Source organism: Lepidochelys olivacea (genome assembly GCF_965140295.1).
Source record: "Lepidochelys olivacea isolate rLepOli2 genome assembly, chromosome: 7".
NCBI lineage: Eukaryota > Metazoa > Chordata > Testudines > Cheloniidae > Lepidochelys > Lepidochelys olivacea.
In genome coordinates, this window is record NC_140417.1 from 32,020,049 (window position 1) to 32,046,773 (window position 26,725).

Sequence of the window (26,725 nt, forward strand, 5' to 3'; positions counted from 1 at the left end):
TGTGTCCTATCCAGTACTTACATAGTAAGATTGTGGAGGCAGAAGTGGTCTTCTATATTAAAATGTCTGTATAATACTTAGTACCATGGGGCCTTGATATTTGACTGGGTGGAAGAATGGCTACTAGACTGGGACTCTGGGGTGTTAGGTTCAATTCTTGGCTTAGCCCTGGACTCCCTGTGTGACCCTGCCCAAGGAATTTAAAAGCCTTTAAAAATCTGCCCATTGATCTATCCTTTGCCTCAGTTCCTCCAGCCTAGGTACTAAAGTATTATAAATAAATAAATAAATAAATAAATATAAGACCAAGGGCTGACATTTAAAGAACACCTAGGGAATTTTAATGGGAATTGGGAGTCCAAATCTTTTAGGCAACTTTGAAAATATGACCCAATTGAGCAAATGGAACCATCTGTTGTCTTGGTTATTTCGGCAGTTCTAATGCCAACAGAATTTAGATTTCCACCAATTTTAAGGCCAGAAGGGACCATCATCATTCTTCAAAACACAGGCTAAAAAATGTCCCCACAAATTTCTGCATCAAGCTCAACAATTTGTGGTTGAATTAGAGAGTGTCTCTCAGTTTGTAGACTCCAAGTGATGGAGAATTTACCACATCCCTTGATAATCTGTTCCAGTGGTTAATTATCCTTGCTGTTGAAAAGTTTCATCTGATTTCCAGCTTGAAGTATGACTTCAACTTCCAACCATTGAATGCCTACGTCTGCTAAAATATACAGTCTGCTAATTTTTACTCCTAGCTTTTTTATAAAGAAGGATCATCATCAAAACCAAATGTTTTTTTTCCTAGTTGCTTTACTAGTAAAGTGGCAGGTTCTTTTAAAAATCCAATTAAGAGGTTAAAAAAAATTGCTTACAGTCCATTTGACAATTCAAGTTATCTGGCAAACAGCAAGTGGTCAGGTTTTCAAACAGTAAATACAGATAGGAAAACAGTTTGATTTAGAATAGCAAGGGTCAACTTGATTGAGTTGTACTACATCTGCGGGCAAGTTACATGACTAATGTGGACAGTGAATCTTGATTACAATGCTAATGAGAAATCCCCTTAATATATGTGGTTATATTCCAGTCTACATCTTTTTTTTCCCTTTAACAAGGACCTCAGCAATATGGCAGCTCTCACAGGCTCTACTTTAACGAAGTTCTGTGTAAAATAGTCTCTCAATCTGAACCAGGATCCTTTTGAATTAAACTCTTGATATTCCACAACATCATTCACACCACACCCACTACAAATAGTTTAAAATGACATAGTCCTTTTAAAAAAAGTCATATCCCTTAAAATTTATTCAGATCAGTAAAGTTAGAAGTCTTATTGCTAAGCGGCAATTTATTGCTGCTGCTGAATTTATCTTAGTTTCATACATTTTTCAGTACTGAGCAGCATTCAAAGGCCTGCAGCAAGCAACATAAAAAAAAAAAACATTGGGCAATGCAGAAAGTAAGCAACACGCTCCTAAAAGCTTAATACCCTATTACTATGAGATGCACAATTGGGATTTCACACAGGATAAAATTCACTAATTCAAGCTGGCCCAGTTAACCACATTCCACGTTGGGGGAAAAATTCTTATCTACAAAATACTACATTTTAAAGTCTTTCCCCACGGAAGTCCCTTTAGTTTTTATGTCAGGATTTCTTGCCTGCCAGAATCTTGTATCACTTTCCCAGCTTGGTGTTTATCCATGACCTGAAGGACATCCTCCAAGATAGAAGGTCCCAGATCCACATGGAGGGAGAGCAGGGAACCAGCATGGGACATAAAGGACTCATCCTTATTTTTCTCTTCAACAAATCCATTCTGAGGGATGGCAAACAGATCACTGGGGCTGCAGAGATGAGGGACAGGTTCAGAAGTCCTGCTATCCTTGGATGAAGTCAGTTCTGCCACAGCTTCCTTGCCTTGCAGAGCTGGTTGAACTTTGTCATCAAGGTGTAGCCTTGGTGGCTTTGGTGGGGCCTGGGTAGAGGGCAACATTAGAGCCTGTGGACCTCCAATGACAGGCAGCGAGATGGCATTCTTTAAGAGGGGCGAGGGGGCTTCAGAAAATGGTTGCTCATGACCAGAAATAGTAGCAGTCCTTGAGAACTCAAATGGCACTCCACAGTGGCTGCCCCTGTCAGAATCTAGGCTACCTTCAGTCCTTGGTAGAAGGTGGAATTTCCCTTGCAAGAAAGAAATATCCCCAAACATATCATTCTCCCCACCACTCCCTATGTGAATAGTGTGTCTGAAGTCTCCCAAGGGGGGGCTGATCATATCAGAAGAAAGGATATCTCGGAGTTTTTCCTTCTTGCCCTTCCTACTGCCTCTTTTCAGGTAGATTGGGACCTTAGTGGACATCTTGCCGATTACTAAAGCCTTTACTATTCAGAGCTGGCCTGGCGAAGTCCATCAAAATAATCCCTCAGATGAGGGTATCTTTTTGGATCCTAAAAAAAACAGGTTTAAAAATAATCTAAATGTTTTCTGCCATTTTTTATAAAGAGATGTTTTGAAATGGAGTAGTAACATGTAGGGGGAAAGTTCTCACTGTCAAAATGGTTCAGGGAATTAATTTCAGCCACTCACAGTTTCTCTTTCTAAAGTTTGTTGGATACGTCACAGATAACAAAGTGACCCAAGTAATTCATTCCAGGCACTTGTGATGTCTTTTGAGAGTCCAGCAGTAAATCAGTTGCCTTAGAAAAATCAGCTTAAACTCTTAATGTCAGAATCAACAAAATGTATTAAATCCAGGGTGATTCATATTTGATGAGGCTGAATGCAGACGTGTTAAGAAGTTGGACAAGTGACATGTTCCCAGTGGAGGCTGAGATTAGGAACACACAGCTTCACAAGTCAATTTGTTCTGTTCTACATTTTCTTGAAGATGAAACTTGTCAACTCAGCAGAGCTTCCATTCCCTGACTCTGCCATTCATAATCCAGGTTTTACAACACTTTCAGTCAAACACGCTATAAAACAAATTAATAAAAAAAAAAAAGTTAGTTTGTTTTTAATCTTAGTCAAGATCAGTCATTTTTAATTATGTTGGAGAAGTTCAGTACGTATTTCAAGGAGCACTAGTAACCTTTAAAATTATCATTGCTTTTGAAATTAATTCTGCTTTTCCATGATTGGCACTGAGTTCCACAAGTCAATGTGTAAGCATGAGTCACAGAGATGAGGAGGATACAAAAAAACCAGACATTTATGCAAACAAGAATATAATCCATAGTTATGCTATTGAGGATAAATAATTGTAAATTAGACCAACTGTCATGTCTTAAACCAAGCACTAAGTGCCTGGAGTTGGAAAGAAACATGAAGTGAGACTTTCCTAAGTGATTTAGGAGCTTCCACATAGGTGCTTTTGAAAATTCCGTTCCCCCATAAGTATGTTCCTGCAGAATTGCCTATTATGTGGAATTTACACCTTTGATGCATCTGGTGCTGGATACTGGTCAGTCATTGATCTGAGCTGACATAGCAAAGTGGTGGGAGTACCATGCTAAATGGACTGTTAATTTGATGGAAGGAGGCCAGGATATTGGACTACATAGGCCCACTGGTCTTATAAAGCATGAAGTGTGGGAATACTGAGTTGGATGGATTCACTGGACTGATCTAGTATGACATTTTTATGTTCCTAAGTTTCAAAAAGCTTCCCATCTCCTCATACATCTTTCAGATGGATGAATGACAGCTAACCAGTTACTGATACCACTTGAAAGAAAGATACAATACAACTACAGGACTGGGAGACAGGAATTCCTGGCTCTGCTACTGACTCCCCCTGCATAACCTTGGACGAAACTCTTCACCTCTCTGTGCCTCAACTTCCCTAAACTATAAAATAGGAACCATAACACTGCCCTAAGTCACAGGGGTGTTGGGCAAGTTAAATAGTTCATGCATGTAAAGCTCTTTGAAGACAGATATTATGAGCCCTTCAAGGAAGGGAATGCCTATTGCTGCATGTCCACAGCACATTGCACAATGAGCCTCTGCTCTCAGTTGAGGCCTTTAGGCACTACCATAATGCAAACAACTGAAGAACCATAAAATACTAAAAAGAAAAAGAGTACTTGTGGCACCTTAGAGACTAACCAATTTATTTGTGCATAAGCTTTCGTGAGCTACAGCTCACTTCATCGGATGCATACCGATGAAGTGAGCTGTAGCTCATGAAAGCTTATGTTCAAATAAATTGGTTAGTCTCTAAGGTGCCACAAGTACTCCTTTTCTTTTTGCAAATACAGACTAACACGGCTGTTACTCTGAAACATAAAATACTATTGACCACAGGCCTGTTTACACTCCAGTCAAATACCCAACTATTCAGAGCAAGCAGACCTCTTTGCTCAGTATACTCAGCACTTCTGGAAAGAAAAAAAAAGAGTGTCTGCCAAGCAGCTGAGATACTGCAGGCCAGTTCTTCCTCCTCCAGACAATCCCAAGCCATGATGAATTTTGCAAGAGAGTCACTCAGCATTCCAAAGTGAACCACATTTGCAGTGTTCCATTCGCAGCCACTTAAAAACAAATGCAAGGCAACTGGCTGAAAGCTCTGTTTGGACTCTGGGAAATTGTCTTACCTTATATTTTAAAGCCCCCCAAAAATCTCCGCAAAACCATATTTAGAAAGAAACAACTTTGTTCCAAAGGTAAAGGGGAAGCCATGTGATGTGCACACCCTGCATTAATGAGAGGGTGAGTCGCCAGCGCATATCAATTTGTTAAAAACTCAAGAGCCTTGTGCAATTCAGGATGGTTTTTAAATGTCAGTCTGTGCCAAATGAATTAAGCAGGATTCCCTTTGGGACAGCTCTTCTCACAGTAACATTTCAAGTATTAGCATTGTTATGAGCTGGGCGGATCTTTGTTATAGACTGAGTTAATACCACGACCTAAAACAAAAAGTGTATGAACCCACCCCAGGGCTTTTGGCCGATTATTCTTTTTGGGGGTTGGGGGAGGAAGACAGAACAGAAAAACTGAGGAAGTCAGAGAGAGCCTAAAAGGAGCAGCTGAAAGAAACCTGGGGAGAGGTTTTTGGTCAGGGGAGCAGGCTGAAAAGCATGCTCTTAGTGCTGTGAGCAAAGGAAGCTGTTTCCTGCTATTTGATTTCTTCTGGGTTCAGAGTCTCAGGACTTTGTCCATTCTTTATAAATAAACAAAACTGCATTAAAGAAAATACTAGACTCCATCAATTTCTACTTCCAACTGGAACATCCCCAGGGTCCTAAAATTTTGGCTAGCTGCTCAGGTCAAAAAGGGGCAACACTGAGGTCAAGAGTGGGATCCAGTCTTCAAGGAGAAAAATTGTGTGCTGGTATTCCTGTTGAACCAAGATGGAGCAAATGATTGCGATGCTTGCAGAAATCAAAGATGGTCAAAAGGAACTGAAACAGGACTTTGAAGGTTCACAACAGAAAGTAAAACAGCATCTGGAAGATTTCAGAAAGGGCAGAGGGTTGATTTTCAGGCAGGGGTCAAATCAGTGTGGGAGCAACAACCCCTTATGTTCAGACAGGTTCGGAAGTCCAGCTACAAAGCTCTAGGCTGGAATGACAAGACGGGTCAAAGAGGTGACCAGCAACCTGAGTGCCGTAGACCAGAGGTTTTGTCCATTAAATAGTGGAGACCAGGCAAGTTTTAGCCAACTTGAAACTTGCTAACAGAGATAAGCAGCAGCAAGGACTAGGAGCTGAAAATTCAGTTCCAAAAGAAAACCAAAGAATCACAGATCAAAGTGGAAGACAGCTGCCTGGATAAGAAATTGAGCCAGCCAGAGGACTTTGATAAGACCAGACATTTACAAACAGTTATCTACCCAGTTTGTAACCCACAAAGTCCCGGAGGGGCCAGCTCCAGTGATGCAAAAACCTACTATCTTTGAGGGGGAAACTCCCTGGGAGGCTTATTTGGCTCAATTCAACATTCTAGCTCAAATCAGTGCTGTGAGATGGACAGAAAGGGGGGTTACTAGCATCCAACTTGAGTGACCCGGCTCTGATAGTGCTGCAGAACTTACCCCCAGAAAAGAGATGGAGTTATCCAGACCTGGTACAAGCCCTTGACATGCAGTCTGGAGTCAGCCATCAATCTGAACTAGCCAGGGCACAGCTAAGATCTAGAAAAAAAGGGAAAGAAGAAACCCCACTTGAACTGGCAGAGAACCTCAAAGCTTATGTTCCTGGCATATCCAGATACCACAAAGGCCTTCCAGGATAGATGGGCAATGGATCAATGTGTAGATGCTCTGCTGGACCTGACTTGCAGATCAGTATCAGTGAAAGGGGATCAAAGTCATTCTGAGAGGCTGTGGAATTTGCTACAGAACTTGAACCTTGAAGAGGAAGCAGCTATTAGTGAGAAAGATGGATGCTGATGACCTTGAGCCCTGTAACTACAATTCTGTGTGTAATATATATGATGGAAAGGGGGATTCTAATCTGGATCATGACCACATTAAATGATTGGAACAAATGATAAATATTGTTTATACAAGGGAAATTGGCAATAATTAAAAAAATGAAAAGAAAACCATTCAGTTAAATGCTGTTACTGTGACAAAACTAGCCACAAAAAGGAGTGTTATAGATTTAAGGAAGGCCAAGACAGAATGTTACAAGTGTCTAGTGAAAGCCTCTCTCCTAGTTTGAGAAATGGGGGGACATTAAGCTGAAGAGGAAAAGCTTAGGGGTACAAGGATCAGCCCCAGTTTTTGTTTAGCTGCCCAGATCTAATGGGAGTTTGGCTATTGAGTGTGTATAGCAGTGGTTCCCAAACTTGTTCCGCCACTCGTGCAGGGAAAGCCCCTGGCGGGCCCAGGTGGTTGTTTACCTGCTGCATCCGCAGGTTCAGCCGATTGCGGCTCCCAGCAGCCACGGTTCGCTGCTCCAGGCCAATGGGAGCTGCTGGAAGTGGCATGGGCTGAGGGACGTACTGGCCGCCGCTTCCAGCAGCTCCCATTGGCCTGGAGCAGCAAACCGCAGCCACTGGGAGCCGCGATCGGCCGAACCTGCAGACATGGCAGGTAAACGATCCAGCCTGGCCCGCCAGGGGCTTTCCCTGCACAAGCTGCGGAACAAGTTTGGGAACCACTGGTGTATAGGATCTGTGATGTGTATTCTCAGGGGAATCTTAGCTCCTAAAGTTCTGTGGTTCTGAAACAAGAACTGATCCCATTTCCTTTGCTGAATGTCTCTGACAAACAGCAAATAGTGAGAAAAGGCACTGCAGTTGTGAAATGTGAGCTGGGTATCTGGTAAACACTGTTATGGAAGAAAACTACAAGGGGGGGAAGTGAGCTCCCAGAGTTGGACTTGTTCCAGCACAGTGCTGTACACTTACACAGGGAACAGCAGAACAATCTAAGGGCTGGTCTACACTAATGCTGTAAGTCGATATAAGTTATGCTAGTTCAGTTACGTAACTGAAGTCAATATAACTTAGGTCAATTTACAGCGGTGTCTACACTGCGCTATGTCGACAGGTGATGCTCTCCCATCAACATAGCTTCCTCCTCTCAGAGAGGTGGAGTACAAATGTAGAGGGGAGAGCGCTCTCCCATTGACTTAGCGTGTCTTCACTAGACCCGCTAAACCGGCACCGCTGCATCGATCACAGCAGTGCCAGTTTAGCCAGTAGCATAGATATGGCTTAAGACTTTCTGGTTAGAAATTAAGAATTGTTCTCCTTATCCAACAAAGATATAGGTTCTACTGGTCCAACACAAGATTAATACTGGGGGAAACCAACCCATTAAACAGCCATCTCACTGGTTACCAGAGGCTAAAAGGGAAGAGGCACTACAGGACATTGAGAAAAGGTATCAGGAATGGAAGGCATATCAAGCCTTCAACCAGTCCCTGGGGCTCACCCATAGTTCTGGTTAAGAAAAGGTTGGCAGCACCAGATTCTGTGTGGACTCTAGAAATTAAATGATAACCTGGATCCTGTAAAAAGTGGGTATGGCAAGTGGAAGTGGATCCAAAAGACAGGGGGGAAACTGTTTTCACTGCAGGACCAGGCTTGTGGCAATTTAAAGTGGTGGCTTTCAGTTTGTGCAATGCGAAGCTAATAGAGAGGGTATTATGTGGGTTGTCCTCTCAGCCTGTCTGTTATACCTAGATGATATTCTGGTGCATGCTTAAATAGTTCAGCAGGAACTAAAATATTGACAAATGGTCTGTGATAAGCTGAAGGTGGCCAATTTGAAACTTAACCCAAAGAAATGTGAGTTGTTCCAAAAAGAGGTAATCTGCAGTGGGCCAGACATGCCAAACCTGCGGAAAAAAACACAGAAATTGGGCTTGTTTTTGGCTTTATTGGCTTGTGAGTTGCTTGTTGGCTAGTTTTTGGCTTGTAGCTTGTTGCTTCTTTTTTTTTTTGATCAGCTCCTAGCAAGCAGAGGCAAGGGGGGAGAGATTCAGGGGTGCACAGTGGGCCTACCACAGTCCCCGACTGCACGCCGGAGGGATCTAGTTACATAGAGTGTTGGGATTGGCTTGTTTTGACCTTGTTTTGAAATGGGATTAGCTTGATTTTGGCTTATTGTGAAAGTTGGGGTGCTTATTTACCACATGAAAGTTGGTGAGTGTGCAGTGGGCACACAATTAGCAAGGGGGAAATTTCCACTCACAAAAAGAAAATTGAGGCTGTACAGAGCTGGCCAATTCCCCAGACACTCTCAGATGTGCAGTGTTTTACAGGGTTCTGCTCCTGTTACCGAAGGTTTATTTGTGGATTTGCCAATATTGCAAAACCCCTGCACAGGTTGGGTGAGAAAGGGAAACCGCTTCACTGGTCAGCAGAGTATGATGTAGCATTTTCAGAGTTGACAAAGGCTCTTGTGACTACTCCTGTCTTGGTGCACCCATGATTCAAAACCCCTTTCATACTGGACACAGACGCTAGTGCTTACAGATTGGGAGCAGTTCTGATAAAAGAACACATGGACTTGAGAGGGTGGTAGCTTAGACTTTTACTATACTAAGTTCTCCTAAGAGAAATAATTGCACCATCCAAAAATAACTCCTAGCTGTGGTTAAATCTATAGAACATTTTTCATCACTATTTGTGTGTGAGGAATATTATGGTCAGGATAGACCTGCAATGGCTCTTTAGATTCAGGAATCTTGAGGGACAGCTTGCCAGGGGTTGGAGAAACTGCCGTGCTACAATCACACAGAGGCCTGGCCATAAGCATGGTAATGCTGATGCCTTGTCCAGACAGGTCTCTTGCGAGGCTAATTGCAAACACTGCCCCAAGCAGAAGAGCAAGGAATTAGCTGCTCAAGAGAATGGGAGTGCCTCCAGACCCTTCCTCTAGTCTAATTCGCAGAAATGCCGGTGCGCCTGGTTCATCCACCAAAAGACTGAGGAAAGGGGTAGCAGAAATGGACTCCGGAGCAACTAAAAACTTTCCCAAGACTATCCTGACACAGGATAGGGCGTATTGGAAAATCAACTGGAAAATGTATCCACCCTGGAATGTAGTGTCTCCTCACAGTAAAAGCTTTCTGGTCACAGTGGGAAAGCTTGGAATTTTAAAAAGAAATATTTTAGAGGTGATGGGAGAAACCAGAAGGTGATGGGTACTGGTATACTGAAAAAGGAGGTCCTAAAGTTATGTCATGATCTTATAACTGTAGGACATTTTGGTGTTGCAAAAAACTTAGACAAATTAAGGAACAAGTTCAACTGGGTAAAAAGCAGCCAAGACAGTTGGTGCAAGAAATGTGCTCTTTGCATTGCGAAGATGGTCCCCCTAAAACAGGGAGAACCCCTTTGCAGTAGTATCTTGAGGGGACACCAATGGAGTGCATTGCCATTGATGTTCTTGGAACCATTGCCTGAGACAGAGGCTGACAATCAATACCTGCTGGTAGCTATTAGCTAATGGACTACTTCACAAAATGGTCTAAGGCTTACCCAGTAAAAAAAATTAACAGGCTGTGACAATAGCAGGGATCCTAATGAATGAATTCTTCATCAGATCTGCAATCTTGAGCGATTACACACAGATCAAGGGAGAGACTCTGAATCCAAAGTGTTTCAACAGGTTTGTGAGATTCTAGACATTCACAAAACTCACACCTACATTCTGATGGGATGGTGGAAAGCTTCAGTAGGTTTTGGCTGACCGGGCTGTTAAAAGTCCTGTCGGAGGTGCTGCCCGGCTAAGGCGGGCTAGTCCCTACCTGTTCCGACACCATGCTATGCCCCAGAAGCGGCCAGCAGCAGGTCCGGCTCCTTGGTGGAGGGGCCATGGGTCTCCGCGCACTGCCCCTGCCCCGAGCACCAGCTCCGCACTCCCATTGGTCAGGAGCTAGGGAGGCAGTGCCTGTGGACGAGAGCCACGCAGAGCCACTTGCACGCCTCTGCCTAGGAATTGGACTGGCTGCTGGCTGCTTCCGGGGTGCAGCACAGGCCGTGGTGCCAGGACAGGTGGGAAGCCTGCCTCTGCACTCCGGTTGTGCTGCTGACTGGGAGCTGCCAGAGGTAAGCCTGCGCCCCAATCCCCTGCCCCAGCCCTGAGCCCCCCCTCAAACCCAGAGCCTCCTACTGCACCCCAAACTCCTCAGCCCTTGCCCCATCCCAGAGCCTGCACCTCTACCCCAGAGCCCTGACCCCCTCCTGCACCCCAATCCCCTGCCCCATCCCAGAGTCCCCTCCTCTCCCTGAACCCCTCATTTCCAGCCCCACCCCTCAGCCCTCACCCCTGTACCCCAACCCTCTGCCCCAGCCCTGAGCCCCTCCCACACCTCTAACCCCTCATCCCCAGCTCCATTGGGTCGTGGGCATCAACAATTTTCTTCAACTGGGTGACCAGAAAAAAAGTTTGAAAACAATAGACAGCAGTAGGTCAACAGAAAAATTCTTCCATCAACCTAGCTACCACCTACATGAAACACAAGAAACCCTCCCATCAGCATAAGTAATGTCTACACTTGAAATGCTACCCGCTGCAGCTGCGCCACTGTAGCATTTCAAGCCCTTACAGAACAGCAGTCAATGAGAGTACAAAGTGTACCCCGCAGGCCTCATGTTTGGGCAGGAGCTAAAGCAACCTCTTGTATGGAGTGGCTTTCTGAAGTGGAACAAAGGAATTTGAACCATTTGAACTGTGTGGAAACCCTACAACCCAAAATTGAAAAAGTTCACACCTTTCCTAGGGAAAATTTGTGGCCTCTGACAAAATGAAAAGGCTCTATGATAAAAAGGCATATGCAGAAACTTTTAAAAGAAGAGACGTGTGGTCTGGCACCACAATCATTGAAGGAAGAAGGATAGAAGCCCTAAACTGGATGAATTTTGGGAGGGACTATATACAGTCTTAACACAAATAAATGAACTGGTGTTCATGATACAGTTAGATCCCAGGAGTAAGCCCAGAAGTTATCCATCAGGACCATCTGAGAAGATACCGCAGACAGAATTTCAGCTTGGCTACTCCCGGAATCTGAGAATGGAGCTGTGGAAATTGAAGCTGGAAAAGTTGTTACAGAGGTTAATTCCCCATTAGAACAAAATGGCCAGGCTCTGCCTCAGCCATCGAATTCCACAGAAACAACCTCAGAAGAACACTGAAAGGCAGTCCAGGAAGAGAAAAGCCCGACAGGGATTTGGGTGGGAATAAAATTGTTTTGGGCTGGTGATATGAAACCATCTCAACAGAAAGATATGGTATATGTGTAAATAGTTAACCTTGTATCATTTTAAATGTATTTAAAAAAATGTATTTCTATTTGGGATGGGTTCTTAAGTTCCACCATTAAAGGCTTCACTTGGGACAAGGAGCAAACCTAGGAGCAGGTATTGTTATGGACTGGGTGGAACCTTGTTTTGGGTTGAGGTAAAACCCACACCTAAGACAAAAGAAATGCGTGAATTGTGAACCTGCCCAGAGGCTTTTGGCTGAGTATTATTTTGGTATAGGGGGTTGTCGGGGAGGCCAAATACAAAAACTGGGAAAGACAGAGGCCTGGTCTACACCTAAAACTTAGGTCGACCTACCTATGTTGTCCAGGGCTGTGAAAAATTCACACACCCCTGAGAAACATAGTTAAGACGACCGAAGCCCCAGCATAGACACCGCTATGGACACCGCTATGGACCGAAGCCCCAGCATAGACACGGAAGAATTCTTCTGTCAAAAACCAGTTGGAGAACACTTCAATCTCTCTGGTCACTCGATTACAGACCTAAAAGTGGCAATACTTCAACAAAAAAAACTACACAAACAGACTTCAACGAGAGACTGCTGAATTGGAATTAATTTGCAAACTGGATACAATTAACTTAGGCTTGAATAGAGACTGGGAGTGGATGAGTCATTACACAAAGTAAAACTATTTCCCCATGTTTATTCCACCCCCCCATTCCTCACACGTTCTTGTCAACTGCTGGAAATGGCCCATCTTGATTATCACTACAAAAGGTCCGTCCCCGGTAATAGCTCACCTTAAGTGATCATTCTGGTTAGTGTGTATGGTAACACCCATTATTTCATGTTCTCTATGTATATAAATCTCCCCACTGTATTTTCCACTGAATGCATCCGATGAAGTGAGCTGTAGCTCACGAAAGCTTATGCTCAAATAAATTGGTTAGTCTCTAAGGTGCCATAAGTACTCCTTTTCTTTTTTCAGATAAATTTGTTAGTCTCTAAGGTGCCACAAATACTCCTTTTCTTTTTGCGAATACAGACTAACACGGCTGCTACTCTGAAACCTGTCAACCTTGCTACTGCTTCTCCAGGGGGTGGATTTACTGCTACTGCAGCCATGGAAAAACCCCTTCCATTGCTCTACCAAGTGTCCATCTACATTACATCACCACAGCAGTGTAGCTGGAGCGCTGCAGTTGTGCTACTGTAGCGCTTGCAGTGTAGACATACCCACAGAGAGAGTCTAAAGGAGCAGCTGAAAGCGTGTGTGGTTGTCCCTGGAAGAAACCTGGGGAGAAGTTTTGGAATCAGGGGAGCAGGCTGAAAAGCTTGCTCTTGGTGCTGTGAGCTGTTTCCTGCTATTTGATTCCTTCTGGAGTCACAGACTCAGAACTTTGTCCATTCTTTGTAAATAAACAAAACTGTATCAAAGAAAATACCAGACTCCATCAATTTCTACTGCCAGCTGGAACATCCCCAGGGCCCTAAAACGTGGACTAGCTGTTTGGGTCAAAAAGGACCAACAGTACTATTGGAACAATGTGCATGGCTGTACCAGGAGTTGGGATTTGCACGCAGTTTTTCCCCCAAGACTTCACTTACATACCTTAAAAGCACAGGGGCAGATCCTCAATCCATATAGCTGCATTAACTTTAATGGAGCTATGTCAATTTATGGGGGCTGCAGCTCTCATCCACCCATTAGGCTTAGCTCTTATTGTGAAATAATAGCACTGTCCAAGCACAGCCCTGAGAGCCTGAAGCTGTGAGAAGAATGCCTTCTGAGGAGCAAATTGTTTTTGTGTGCCTCAGTTTCCCCTTCTGTAAAATAAGACCCATTATTGGCCTGCTTTTCACTGGAGTTACATATGGGGCCTGATTCTGATCTCACATAAGTTTTACACCAAAGCAACTTCATTGACTTCAGTGGTGTTATTCCTGATTTACAGCACCACAAGTGAAATCAGTCAGGCCTAGTGAGTGCTAATTTTTAGTATTAGATAAGACTGATCTCTGGAATGATTTACATACGAAGATCCTTCCAAGCTCTAGCTGGCAGAGGTGGGGGTGGATTGGAGGGGAGCTGCTTTTGAAAATCTCATTCCTAAAAAAAAAACAAAAAATCCCCACTCAGTCAAATGACCAGAATAAGCCCCCAACAAATGAACCTGCTGTCACTCAATAATGATCTAATTTCCATTTTCTGCCCCATGCTCTGCACAATACAGTCCATGTAGCTGCATGCTGCCCAGTCGAGCAACACTAGGTGAGAAAGGAACAGCAACAACAGAAACAAACAAGCTTTGCAGAACTCGACTTGCTAAGCAAAAATGCTGATTTCTCACTGAGATTGGACTCCCGGGAGAAGGAACAGAACATGCAACATATTATCACCTCCTGCTGCTACTACGATTGTCACTGGCAGGACTGTACAGTTAACAGTTATGTTATAGGAAGACTGGGGCTGATGGAACCTGAGTTCAATTCCTGGCTCTGCCACTGGCCTGCTGGGTAACCTTGGGCAAGTGACCTCCCGAGCCTCGGTTTCCCTATCTGTAAAATGAGAATGATACTAATGCACTTTGAGACATCTGGATGAAGAGCTCTGTAAGAGCGAGATATTAATTAATTATTATTATTCTAGGGTCACCAGTCCTAGTCTGTTTTAGTAAGGAGAGGGAAAGGTATATATAAAACTGCAGTGTTTTATTACTGGATAATATCAGAAAGGAAACCTCCAGCCCAACATGGCTGCACACAGGCAATCATTTAGGCTGGGATTTTTAAAGGAGCCTAAGGAACCTAACTTCCTTGAACTCCTTTAAAGATTCCACCCTGAAACATTAACATGATCAGATTAGAACTCTTGTCTTTCAATGGCTATTGTAACAAAACAGAGAGCATCTCTGGAACCCCCACCCCCAACCCACACAGGGAATGACATCATATTCCTTTCTGTAATGTGCACCACACCCTTTTCTTTATAAAAATAGCAGCCTAGCCCTGTTTGTGCCTGTTACTGGCAAACCATTTCCCTTTTGTGTCTTTCCTTCCTGGGGCAGCCTTAGAGGTTCAGTTTAACGGCTCCTTACAGCACCTGCTCTGACAGGCTAAAAGAAACCCTCCCATCAGAGATTCAGTGGCCTCAATGCCTGCACCCTCCCCCCCCAGCCTCCAAAACAAAGGCATCCTGTGACTGAGGCCCTCCCCTGAGAGAGCTGACGCACATGGCACTTTGGCTATTCAAGGGGCAGTGGTTAGTATTGTGATGCTGTGTCCATTGAAATAGTTGGTAAAGCTCCCAATGATGTAATGATGCAAGATCAAGCCAATTCTCATTTACACTAATAAGGCTCTGGCAGTGTAAAAGAATCCCTTGCATTCACTTTAGGACCCCTTTACTTTATCAGAGTGGTGTAAAGGAATCTTAGTGTAAATGAGAATCAGTCCCTACTAGTCTAGACAAACCAAAAAAAGGTTACATCACAGATGGTTATTAACTATTTTTATGACTATACTGCCACGAGACCCCAACTGGAATTAGGGCCCCATGACTGCAAAGAATATGGCTGCAAAGATCATTTTCCTAGCCTGTCACTTTAACAGTTCACCCCTCCCTTTGAATACCTCCACTGCATAAAGCATAAGCTGCTTCTATTCACTTTCATGGCCCTTCCCAGTCAATCCCTAACCCACCCTATTTATCATGTCCCATCTGCTGTTGAGCTGTCAATGCTCACCTCTGATTGGCCCATGGTGCAAGCCTGCATTACCCACTTGTTACATTTTCAAACAAGCCCCTTTGTACTTTCTCCCATGTTCCCTCTCATGTTTGGGAGGAGCTCCCCATAAACATCCACAAAGCCACCTCACTGTCAACTTCAAACCGCTCCTCAAATCTCTTCTTTGATGTGAGGCCTACAAACAACTTGACAACAGTCAGGCTATTATTATGCTGAGATCACTGCCTGTCTATCATGCTCACCAACATTGTGTCATTTTCTTGTATTCCCCCATCTGCCTGTATCCATCTGTTGTCTCTTGTATTAGATCTAAGCACCTTGGGGTAGAGACCAACTTTCTATTCTGTGTTTGTACAGCACCTAACAATGTGGGTCCTGGTCCATGACAGGGATTCCTGGTCACTCTGGTAATACAAATAATAGACAATAATTGTACTAGGCACTGCACAGATATGAAGGCCTAGTCTACATTTGAAAAGGTTTGCCAGGATAGCGATACAAATACAGTTATGCCAGCAAACCTTCCTAATGTAGATGCAGCTTATACTGGCAAGCATGCTTTTGCTGGTATAGTTTACACCAATTAATGAAATAAGCTGGGGAGAGGGGAAATCACACCCCTAACTGACATTACTGTACTGGCAAAAGTTTCTAGCGTAAACCTGGCCATAGTAAGAGACAGTCCCTATTCCAAAGAGTTTATAATCTAAACAGGCAAGATAGACAAAGAGTAGGAGGGGAAACTGAGGCATAGCGAGGGGAACGTGCCAAAGCAAGTCAGCACAGAGCTGGGAATAGAACCCACATCTTCTTGATCACACTCCAGGAGTTCCCTCCCCAAACCTATGAAATGAGATTCAGGTGTATATGCCAGGAGAGAGATGGAAAAAATAAAGAGAAAGTACAACCTGGAAAATGTGCCTCACCGTCAGTAAGAGGGTGAGATGGACCATCTGGAATTGGGTGGGGATCCGGTTCTGGTGCAATTCCAGCTATCCAGATACTTGGTTCTACTGGACACAGAAATAAAGAAGAGGCAGGGGTCTTAATACAAGACTTTTATGGCCTACAGGATAGGAAGGATGCTCCTGCAGCAAAAGTACTGGGGGCCCAGTTGTGATCTCACATCAGGATAAATCAAGAGTTAACACCACTGAAGTCAATGTGTAATACTGCCATGTGAGCTGGGACTCAGGACAGCTGGATTCTACTCCCCGCTATGCCACCAACTCAGCAGATGGCCTTGGATAAGGCACTCCCTCTACCTACCTCCCAGGAGTTGTGCCAGACTAAAATTCATTAACATTTAGTAAGGGAGAGGCAATGTGGTCTAGTGGATAAAGCATTGGATTAGGACCTAGGAGTCCTAGATTCAACTCCTGGTTCCGCCACTGCTTTGCTGGGTGACATTGAGCATGTCACTTCCCCTCTCTGTGCCTTAGTTCCCCCATCTGTAAAATGGTGATAATGATTCTGCCCTCTTTTCAGAGTAGCAGCCATGTTAGTCTATATTCGCAAAAAGAAAAGGAGTACTTGTGGCACCTTAGAGACTAACCAATTTATTTGAGCATAAGCTTTCATGAGCTACAGCTCACTTCATCGGATGCATTCAGTGGATGTGAATGCATCTGATGAAGTGAGCTGTAGCTCACAAAAGCTTATGCTCAAATAAATGTTAGTCTCTAAGGTGCCACAAGTACTCCTTTTCTTTTTGCCCTCTTTTGTAAAGCACTTTGAAATCTACTGTTGAAAAGCACTGTGTATGTGCTAGGGATTATTATTTGTATTGCAGCAGTACCTTGGAGCCCTAGTCATGCAGCAGGACCCCATTGTGCTAAGTGCTGATCAAACAGAACAATGAGACAGTCCTGCCCCAAAGAGCTTACAGTATTGTCCGCAATATTCTTCATCCCATCCTACTGCAGGATCAGGGACTTCAGCAGTAGGGGGATCAGAGTAATAGCGAGAGATTGATTCCTTGATATGTGCTCCAGTGTTGGCATTGTAAACACTGCGAGGGAATGCTTATTTATTAGCATGGGAATTAAACCTCCCAAAAAAATCATGGAAACATTTTTGGTTATTCACGTAGCTTGATTTTGCAAAACCTTAAATAATAAAAGAACGATAATCCCTAGCTCTTATCACCTATAGATCTCAGAGAACTTTACAAAGGAGATCAGGATCATTATCCTCATCTTACAGATGGGGAAACTGAGGCACAGAGAGGGGACGAGACTTCCTCAAGGTCACCCAGCAGGCCAGGGCAAAGCCAGGAATAGAACCCAGTTCTCCTAACTCCCAGTCCAGTGCTCAAGCCACAAGGCCTGACTCTCTTTTACCTCCAGCCCTCTCCCCACCTGGTGGTTTATATAGTCATTTATACTTGTGCAGAGTGGATACAAGCCACTACCCAAATCAGAGATTTCCACTCATTCACACTAAGGCTGATTAGCCACAGCACTACCCCAGATTTATGCCCATATGACTCCATTTTCAGTTAAATTACACTGATATTGAACAGGAGTAACACAGTGGTGAACCATGGCAGCTAGCAGTAGAGTTTTGCACCCACTCTGCAGGGTTGTTATGTTACTCCATGATGTGCATATAAGGGAGAATCAGCGCCCCTCCCCCTGTTTCTCTCTCACACACACACATACACACACACATCCTTCAACTTCTGAGGCTAAGGCCTTGTCTACATACTGAACTTACATACACTGGTGAAAAGCTGCAGTGTTATACCAATTAATTCACTGGAGCTGCTCCTGATTTGCACTAGCATAACCAAGATCAGAATCTGGGATCTTAGCACCAGTCCAAACTCCTAGGGCCAGTCAAACTCCACTGACCTGCAGCTTGGGGAGTCATTTACATCAGTCAAAGTGAAGGCAGCAAAGGTGTATGTAAAATGTTATTAAGTCAGAGCAGTAAATGATTTGCACCACTATAAATGACCACACAAGGTGAAAGGCAACAAGGAGACTGACTCCTTGTGTAGACACTATTTACACCAGTGCAGCTTATCCTCAGGGTAAACTGCACTGGTGGAAATCATGTTACAATCATGTAAAACACATCTACACCAGGGACTTGCATCAATACCTAACATCTCAATGTAAACAAGGCCTTAGATTAAAACATTCCTTTTTTCCTCCTGAAGGAACAGGAAGTCTTGTGCTGGCTGGTTTTCTTATACATGTAAGCAGAGAGAGTTTGGAAGCATGCTAAGGGACATTCCTTAGCAGAGAATCCACCTGGTTCTCCCATACATCCACTAGATGGCTGTATCTGTCAGGGATCATCTTAAAAGAAGTTTCACCTTTCCAGCCCCACAAAGGTCTCTGAGTTACATGGAGGGTCATTTCCCTCACCCCACCCACAAAAAACGATTTGCTTAGTGCTCCAGGGAAAATGTTTGCCCTAAAGAGGAATGTTTTAAAAATACCCAAGATAGATTTATCTGTAGAGTGGATACAGCCCACAACCCCATCCTCCAATAATCCAGTAAACCTCCCCTTCCCTCCCCCCCACCCCCTCCACCAAACCTAAAACCAATCCTTTGAGCCCACCCTACCAAAATGATTCTCCTGTCAATGTAAAACATAAAGCAAAGCTCTGTGGCAAAACACCCTCTACCCTGGAATCCCTCTTCCCTTGTTCTGTGTCTCCTCCCTTCACTGGCTTGCCCTGCTGTTGACTCCAAGCTAGTCTAGCCCACAAAGGAGTTGGACAGCGAAATGTATGTGCAAGTTCCACAAAGGAGATGAAGTACTCAGAACTACCCTTCTCCTGGCAGATCACTAGTCAGAAAGATGCCATGAGACATCATATTAGCCCACCAGGGAGTTGGGGAGGGATTGGTATAGCAAGGCCAATCCTAAAACGTTATTTTTTCCAGGACGCCCAAGACATCAGGTGAGTTGGTAGCCAGTAACATAGTATGCCAGCCTCAGCTATCTTGCAGTCCAGCAATGCAAGCTCAGGACTCTGGGGAGTGGCAGCTATTCCCATTGCAAGCACCTCCTGCTGGCCAAGTTACAGAATGCCAATGGCATTAGAACCTACTTTTTTGCCTTGGCCAGTTGGAGGATGAAGGCAACTGCAATGGTCATCTTCCTTAGAGAGGGGAGAATCATCCAAGGATGTGGGGGAAACTATGAAGAGGGCGAAGTTAGGCCCAAACTTCAGACTGGGTGAGGGAAACCCATAAAACGTGTCTAACTGTAAGATACACTGAACAAAGCAATGCTGTCTAGTGGCTAGGATGCGGGGCTGAGTATCAGGAGAGATGGGTTCTAGGCTCTTCCCCTCTCTTTGCCACTTGGCTGTTTCCACTTCCACCTTTTATCTGTCCTGTCTATTTGCATGGTATGCTCTCTGGGGCAGGGGCCATTTCTTAAAATCTGTCAGTACAGTGACAGGCACAATAGGGCCCCAACCTCTTTTGGATCTCAAGTTGCTAATGAAATACAAAGAATAATAAAATAATAATATAACAAATAAATACTTCAAGAAGGACAAGAGACAGTGGGCTTAAATTGCAGGTTGGACATTAGGAAAAACTTCCTGTTGAGGTAATTAAACACTGGAATAAATTGCCGAGGAAGGTTGTGGAATCTCTATCATTGGAGATTTTTAAGAGTAGGTTAGACAAACATCTGTCAGGGATGGTCTAGATACTTAGTCCTGCCATGAGTGCAGCGGACTGGACTAGATCACCTCTTGAGGTCCCTTCCAGTCCTACAATTCTATTACTCTAGAAGAGGGGTCCTCCTAAAACTAGCAATGCCCCGTCTTACTGGGCACCTACTAGTGACAATCATTAATCAGATATAACCAACCTCTAACCATTAGGGTGAGAAGAAAGTTTCCCCTTGGGTCAAATAATCCCATAATTTCCTTCTACAGGTTTCTAGCATCTTCCTGTGAAGCAGCTGGTACTGGGCAATGTTGGAGGCAGGATCCTGGACTGAATGGTCATTTCAATATTCTTGTATTGGGGTGGATTCCACTCTCAGTAACGACAGGTTTCAGAGTAGCAGCCGTGTTAGTCTGTATTTGCAAAAAGAAAAGGAGGACTTGTGGCACCTTAGAGACTAACCGGTTAGTCTCTAAGGTGCCACAGGTCCTCCTTTTCTTTTTACTCTCAGTAACATAAGCCCCGTGGAATTACTTCAGATTTACACAGAGGGAACTAAGTGGAACATCTGCGTGGTTCTCCAGCTATCCCCACACTGTGTCACTTATAAAGATCCACCATAAGGCCTGCTTCTCATTTACCCCAAGGCCCTTTACACTGCTCTACCAGTGTCAAAAGGTCTAAAAGTAAGAATCAGTCCTTTATCCCACCATCCGGAACATGACATCTATTTCAAGCATCTCGATTTGCCAGAGTTAATCTAAAGATAGTTATAAACTTCACAGCTGGTTTCTAAAATTACATTAGGCAGGTTGCTGTATGTAGATAGTGCTAGACGGAGACATGTAACATAGGTGTAAAAAAAAAAATCCCCATGGGAGACAACCAGAGCTTTATATAGAAGACGATGGGTAAATGATACCCTGAAGTCCAGCTCTAAATTTAAAAGGCAGTTACTAAGTACCACAACTTGATTTAAAATGTGATAGAATTAATTTCTTCCCCCACCCCTCTTGTTGCAAGCAGTAAGAGCCAATTTAACAAGCTTTACTGATTACAGCTTGCACTCCCTTAAAAACAAATACCATGGAAAGTCACCCCTGGTTGTTAACAGATGGAATAAGACAGAAGGAGAGGGATCCCATTTCAGTGCCAGGCCCACTGCCCTCGACAAGGAAGAAAAGTGGTAGCAGCTACCAACTTGCACTGCAGGAAAACACTGCCCTCCTGGTTGAGAAAGGTACGACTCTGCCCTCTTTCTAGGACCCCAAAGCAACTCTCAAACATTCTTGGCCTCATGCACACATCCTGGCAGCAGAAATTATCCCCATTTTACAAACAGGGAAGAAACCAAGGCAAAGAAAATATTCCACTATCACCCCCCCCCCCCCGCCCCCAATAACACAGGGAGTCATTGCAGAGCCATGAATAAAACCCAAGAGTCCTGACTCCCAGCCTCCCCTGCTTTCCTCCCACAGCTGGGAAAAGAACTCAGGAGTCCTGACTCCCAGCTCCACTCTTCTCTAACCACTCGACCACACTTCCCTGCCATAAGTGAGATCAGAGCCCAAGTGTCCTGACCCCCGCCTTCCTCTCAGAGCTGGTAACAGAAGCCAAGAGTCCTGATTCCCAGCAAAGCTTCTTGGGCTATTCCAAAACTCCAGTCTCGGGCTCCGTGGCAAGCGATATTGCTGCAGTGTATGAGCTGGCACTGCCAAGTACCCTCAAGCACACATCCTTCAAAGTTTTAGGAGAGCTACCAAAAAAAACAAAAACCGACAGCCACTCACTCCACCTCCCCAGTACTCACCCTCACTGCCGGACGCTGGTGGCGGTGGTAGTGACCGAGTTGCAGTGAGCAGCAGCGGGTTCTTCCTTCCCTTGTTCCCCACCCTGCTGCTTCTTAAGCCAATACACTGCGCGCTGCCGGCAATGTATTCAGCTAGGGCTGCTCCCTCCTCCCTGCTCCCGAGAGAGCCAATGCTAAAGCTACAATGTAGCTAGCCAGAGAAATAGCATGCAAACTCCTCCCCAGGCCAAGTGCACAAGCCAGTCAGTCCCACCCTGCTCTTTCGCTGCGCTCCACGGCTTGCAGTTAGACTGATGTAACATTTTAGGGGAGGCCTTAGGCTACAAACAAGGGCAGACTTTTTTTTATATATGAAACTTGCAATCCTCTTTCCTAAACTTTCAGAGGGAGGTGTCCTCTGCATGCAAAAAATTACCAGATCCCTGGGGCAAAAGAGGACTGATTGTGCATAAAATGCAGGATGCTTGGTACATTAAATGTATGGGTTCCCTGTGATTTAAGCAGAGTTTTCCTTATGCCTAAAATGCATGGCTTATCTGTGCATAATATCCATAGATCTTCTGTGCATAAAATGCATGGACAATGTGTGTGCATAATATCCCCAGATAAAAGATAACATTTTCAAAGGCACCTAAGTGACTTAGGAGCACATATCCTTTTGACGTTCAATAGGACTTTGATGCTAAGTGATTTAGATGCTTTTGAAAATTCTACCCAAAATACATGGATTCTCTGTACATAAAATGCATGATTTATGCATAAAATGCAGATTCCCTGGGAATTAAGGGAAAAGATTTTCCTTGTGCCTAAACTGCATAAAATTATGGATTTCCTGTGTATAAAATGCACAGATTGTACATAAAAGATGGAATTTTCAAAAGCCCCTAAGTAATTGAGAAACAGTCCCATTGCCATTCAGTAGAACTTCTGCTCCTAAATCAGTTAGATGTTCAGAAATTATGAGCCAGGACCCTCAAATCATGAGATTGTCTTGAAAATTATGAGATTATTTTTAAAATTAATTAATTGTCATTTCTTTTAATTTGCCTTCTGGGTTCTGAATCTTTAGGATACTCTCATTACATGTTTTTCAACTTCTCTCTGCAGCCATTAGGGCTAGAAATTTACCTTTTTTTTTTTTTAATTGAAGCTGAGATTCTCATCCATTCTCTTGATTCCAGTAGCTGTGGCTTTAGGGAAAACACCAAAATCACAAGACTCATGATCATATCACAAGAGTTTTTCAACAGTGCAAACTGCATGCTCTCTCAGTGAACAGATTGCCTCAGCATAAAGGGCACTGATTCTCAGAGAGCATTGTGTACAGTTTATGCATAAAGTGCCTGACCCAACACGCCTGCTGCGTCTTTCCATTAACTTCAATGGGCTTTGGAGCAGACCCAAAGTGCATGGATTCTTTAGGGATCCAGTGCACAGAGCTAAGCAAATTAGTCATCCATCTAAATAAAAAATATAAATCAGTATGCCTGCAGCGTGACATCTCTGTAACTTCTCAGCCAACTTTCACTGGACAAGCTGCTCACAAGATTGTATTTCAGTTGAGCCTTTGCCAACCCCTGCTGGAAATAGCCTGGGTATTTATTTATATTAAAAACTCTTATTGTATCTCCATCTTCATTAGAATTAAAGGGTTTAATCTACATAAAGAAGATGCACTGATTTAACTAAAGGTGTGGTGGTGTTGCACCCATTTAGTTAAAGTGGTACAGCTTTGTGTGGAGAACTAGGCCTAAAAGGGACTCTTGTGAGATTAAAACTCTCTGGACCAGATCCTTACTTGATGTAAATTATAAATCAGGCCAATGGTGGCTGATCTACAATAGCTGAGGATCTGAATCCATTTATTTTAAGATGAATGTTCTTAGCCAACAACACTTTAGGTTATTACAGGAAAGCAGAGGTGCACAAAATGGATAGAATATAAGAACTCAAAGAGAAGGAAAACGTAACATGTATCATCTACACTGGAATTTTCATAGATTCACAGAGTTTAAGTCTGACCTCCTGTACATCACAGGCCATTCAATTTCACTCACCCCTGCATTGAGCCCAGTAATGTTTTTGACGAAAGCACAATTTGTTTTAGGCCTTGGCATCTTCCAGGAAGGCATCCAGTCTGGATTTGCAGACCCAAGAGAGGGAGAATCCCCAACTGCCCCTGGGAGTTTGTTCCAATGGTTAATCACCCACACTGGGAAAAATTTGTGCCTAACTTGAATTTGTTTGGCGTCAGCTTCCAGCCATTTTTTCTTGTTCTGCCTTTCTCCACTAGGCTAAGGAGCCCCTGATATTTTCTCCCTCTAAAACACTGTAATCAAGCCACTTCTCAATTTCTTTTTGATAAACTAAACACATTCAGCTCTTTCAGTCTCTCACTGTCAGGAATTTTCTATAGCCCTCAAATCATTTTTGCGTCTCTTTTCTGGACCTTTTCCAATTTTCCAACTTCCTTTTTAAAATGTGGGCACTAGAACTGGGATAATTGAGAGTTGCCAACTCTTATAATTTTATTGCAAAACTTGCAAAATTGGTTGTTTTTCTTAAAGCCCAGCTTCTCTAGCCATGTGATTGCACAAGAATCTCACATTTCGTTTAAAAAAAGTACATTTCTAGCCTTCCTAGTTCCCTCCCTGAAAACTACCCCTAAAAAAGCCCCAAACCACATTTATTTATACAGGGCCACAAATCACTCCAGGGAGAAGGTGCTGTTTGTTTTCCCCTTGGCAAACATGACACTTTTCAGAAGAGATAAAGGCATCAGAAAGTTGGCAAACAGGCACATCACACAGCCCCAAGGTACCCTGTCTTGCTGGATTTCCTTCAGCTCTGCAGTTTCACACAGGTGCAAACAACACTTTTGAGGTTTCTGCGATGTTGATATCAGCCACTCCACTCAAACATTTGTTACAAATGCTGCCTGTGTGCCAATCAAGTGAGCCAGGTCATCTTAAAAAAGCCTGTAATCGAGATTATTTGTGAATGTGTTTGTGTCTCTATCCAAACCAGGAACATACAGCGCTGCCAAAGAAAGTCGCAGGAGTACCTATCCCATTGCAAAGCTTATATTGTTACAAAACATTGACTGTAGGTGCCAACTGCTGCAGCAAAGCCGATGCTTAGTATAGCTGCTGGGATCAGGGACCAGAGTGTCTGCTGCTGCAGAACCTGGTTGCAGATAATGATTTTTTCTCTGCCCGTAGCACTGTCATGCAAGGATCTCAGAGCAATTCACTTGGTGTTTAAGTACTGTCCCCACTGGGAAAATTGAGGTGCTTTGCCATAATTCACCAAATCTGTCAGGCTATGTCTACACTGCAGTTAAACAGCCATAGTTTGGTCCATGTCAGCTGACTCAGGCTCCCAAGGCTGTTTAAATACAATGTAGACATTTGGGCAGAAACCAGGCTCTGGGACTCTCTCCCCTCACAGGTCCCAGAGGACAACCTGAGCCTGAGTCTCTACACTGCAATTAAACAGCCCCATACCCCCAAATCAGCTTACATAGGCTAGCTGTGGGGTTTAATTGCAGTGTAGACAGACATACCCTCGCTGACAGAGTTGGGAATAGAACTCAGGAGGCCTGGCTTCTAGTCCCCTGCTCTAACCACTCCCGGCCATGTAGCTTGCTTGTTGTAGGAGCCATGTTGCCAATTAGTCTTATTTATTTTGCCAGCACTTCACATGGTCAGTGATAAATTTGAGAACAAATAAACACCACATAATGGATTTCAAAAGAATTGGAGGCAGGAAGTGAGAATACCATAATATAAACCAAGTCCATCCACTCATCCACTCTCTGCTGCCTCAGCTTTGAAAGCAATCTGGCTGCTTGAAATTCCTCAGGCTTGGGAGAAAATTAGCCTCTTAAACCCGGCACCAAATTTAAGTGCAAAATAAATTGTTCCAGAGTTGAGTCATTTGGTGAAGATTCTTCCTTCAGTACAAGTAAGGGGTAATCTGCCACAGATGTGTGGCTGGGCGTGTCTGATTTTATCAGCCCAGAGACTGGAAAGCTGAGCTCTGTGGAACGGAACAACTGGCAAACAATCCCTTTCTTTAGTAAAAGTAGAGTTGGTGACAGAGGAGAGAAAACTTGTCTGTGTGTATCAGCAAGGCCTGCAGAGCAGTGAATGCAAGCACAGGGAGGAGGAGTAGAATGCACACACAGAGTAGAACACACACACACTGCTTTGCCTGTTTTGGAAATGCAGCCACCTCTGGGGAGGAACATGGTACAGCAACACCATACAACAATTTAGGATAGGACGTGAAGGAGAATGCCGTGTATGACTTAGGCTGTCAGGGGAATTTTGGAGAGTGGTAATTACTGGAGTTAGAATTTGGATTGACCCCTGAGTTACCACATATAGGGTGTTTTTAATACAACATGTGGTCAAGGAACATCTGTTTTTCAACAACTCCAGCAGCTAAGGTAGGGGTCAGTACTGACTCCAAATGGCACCTGCTGAGTCGCCTCCCCTGCTCCCTGCAGCACAGAGACCGTTAGCAACTCACTGAGGCACCAGGGTCAGTACTGAATGAGGGGAGAGCATCCCCACACTGCTCCTTGAAGCACAGTTCCCCCTAGCACTGCGGGGGGATCATTGATCTTAGCAGTGATTCAGAAGGGAAAGCACTCCTAATTGAGTCACCCACACCACTGCATGGAAGCACATCAACCCCTAGGACAGCACTGTGTCTTTGGGGTCTCCACTGACTCAGAGGGGAAAGCATTCCCTGGTAGTAACACCCATCACTGCCTGCAGCACCTGGGCTTGCTCACCAAATGTTAAGCAACATGATTCCCTGAGGTTGCTG

At 44.1% G+C, this 26,725-nt stretch overlaps 1 protein-coding gene across 8 annotated transcripts; it reads right to left on the reverse strand.

Annotated features, from left to right (window-relative positions):
• Window positions 1–337: 337 nt before the first annotated feature.
• CDC42EP2 (CDC42 effector protein 2) lies at window positions 338–22,066 on the reverse strand. 8 transcript variants are annotated; one of them, XM_084634625.1, is made up of 4 exons: window positions 21,887–22,066; window positions 16,358–16,441; window positions 6,046–6,144; window positions 338–2,983 (listed from the first exon to the last, which is right to left on the reverse strand). In XM_084634625.1, exon 4 carries the CDS (start codon window positions 2,367–2,369, stop codon window positions 1,650–1,652), a length of 720 nt encoding a protein of 239 aa, XP_084490751.1. In that variant the 5' UTR covers window positions 2,370–2,983; window positions 6,046–6,144; window positions 16,358–16,441; window positions 21,887–22,066; the 3' UTR covers window positions 338–1,649. The 8 variants fall into 8 exon arrangements, with proteins under 8 accessions (XP_084490751.1, XP_084490745.1, XP_084490750.1 ...); XM_084634619.1 differs by having other exon boundaries at window positions 16,358–16,444; XM_084634624.1 differs by lacking the exon at window positions 6,046–6,144 and adding an exon at window positions 13,720–13,792 and having other exon boundaries at window positions 16,358–16,444.
• Between the last annotated feature and the right edge of the window lie 4,659 nt (window positions 22,067–26,725).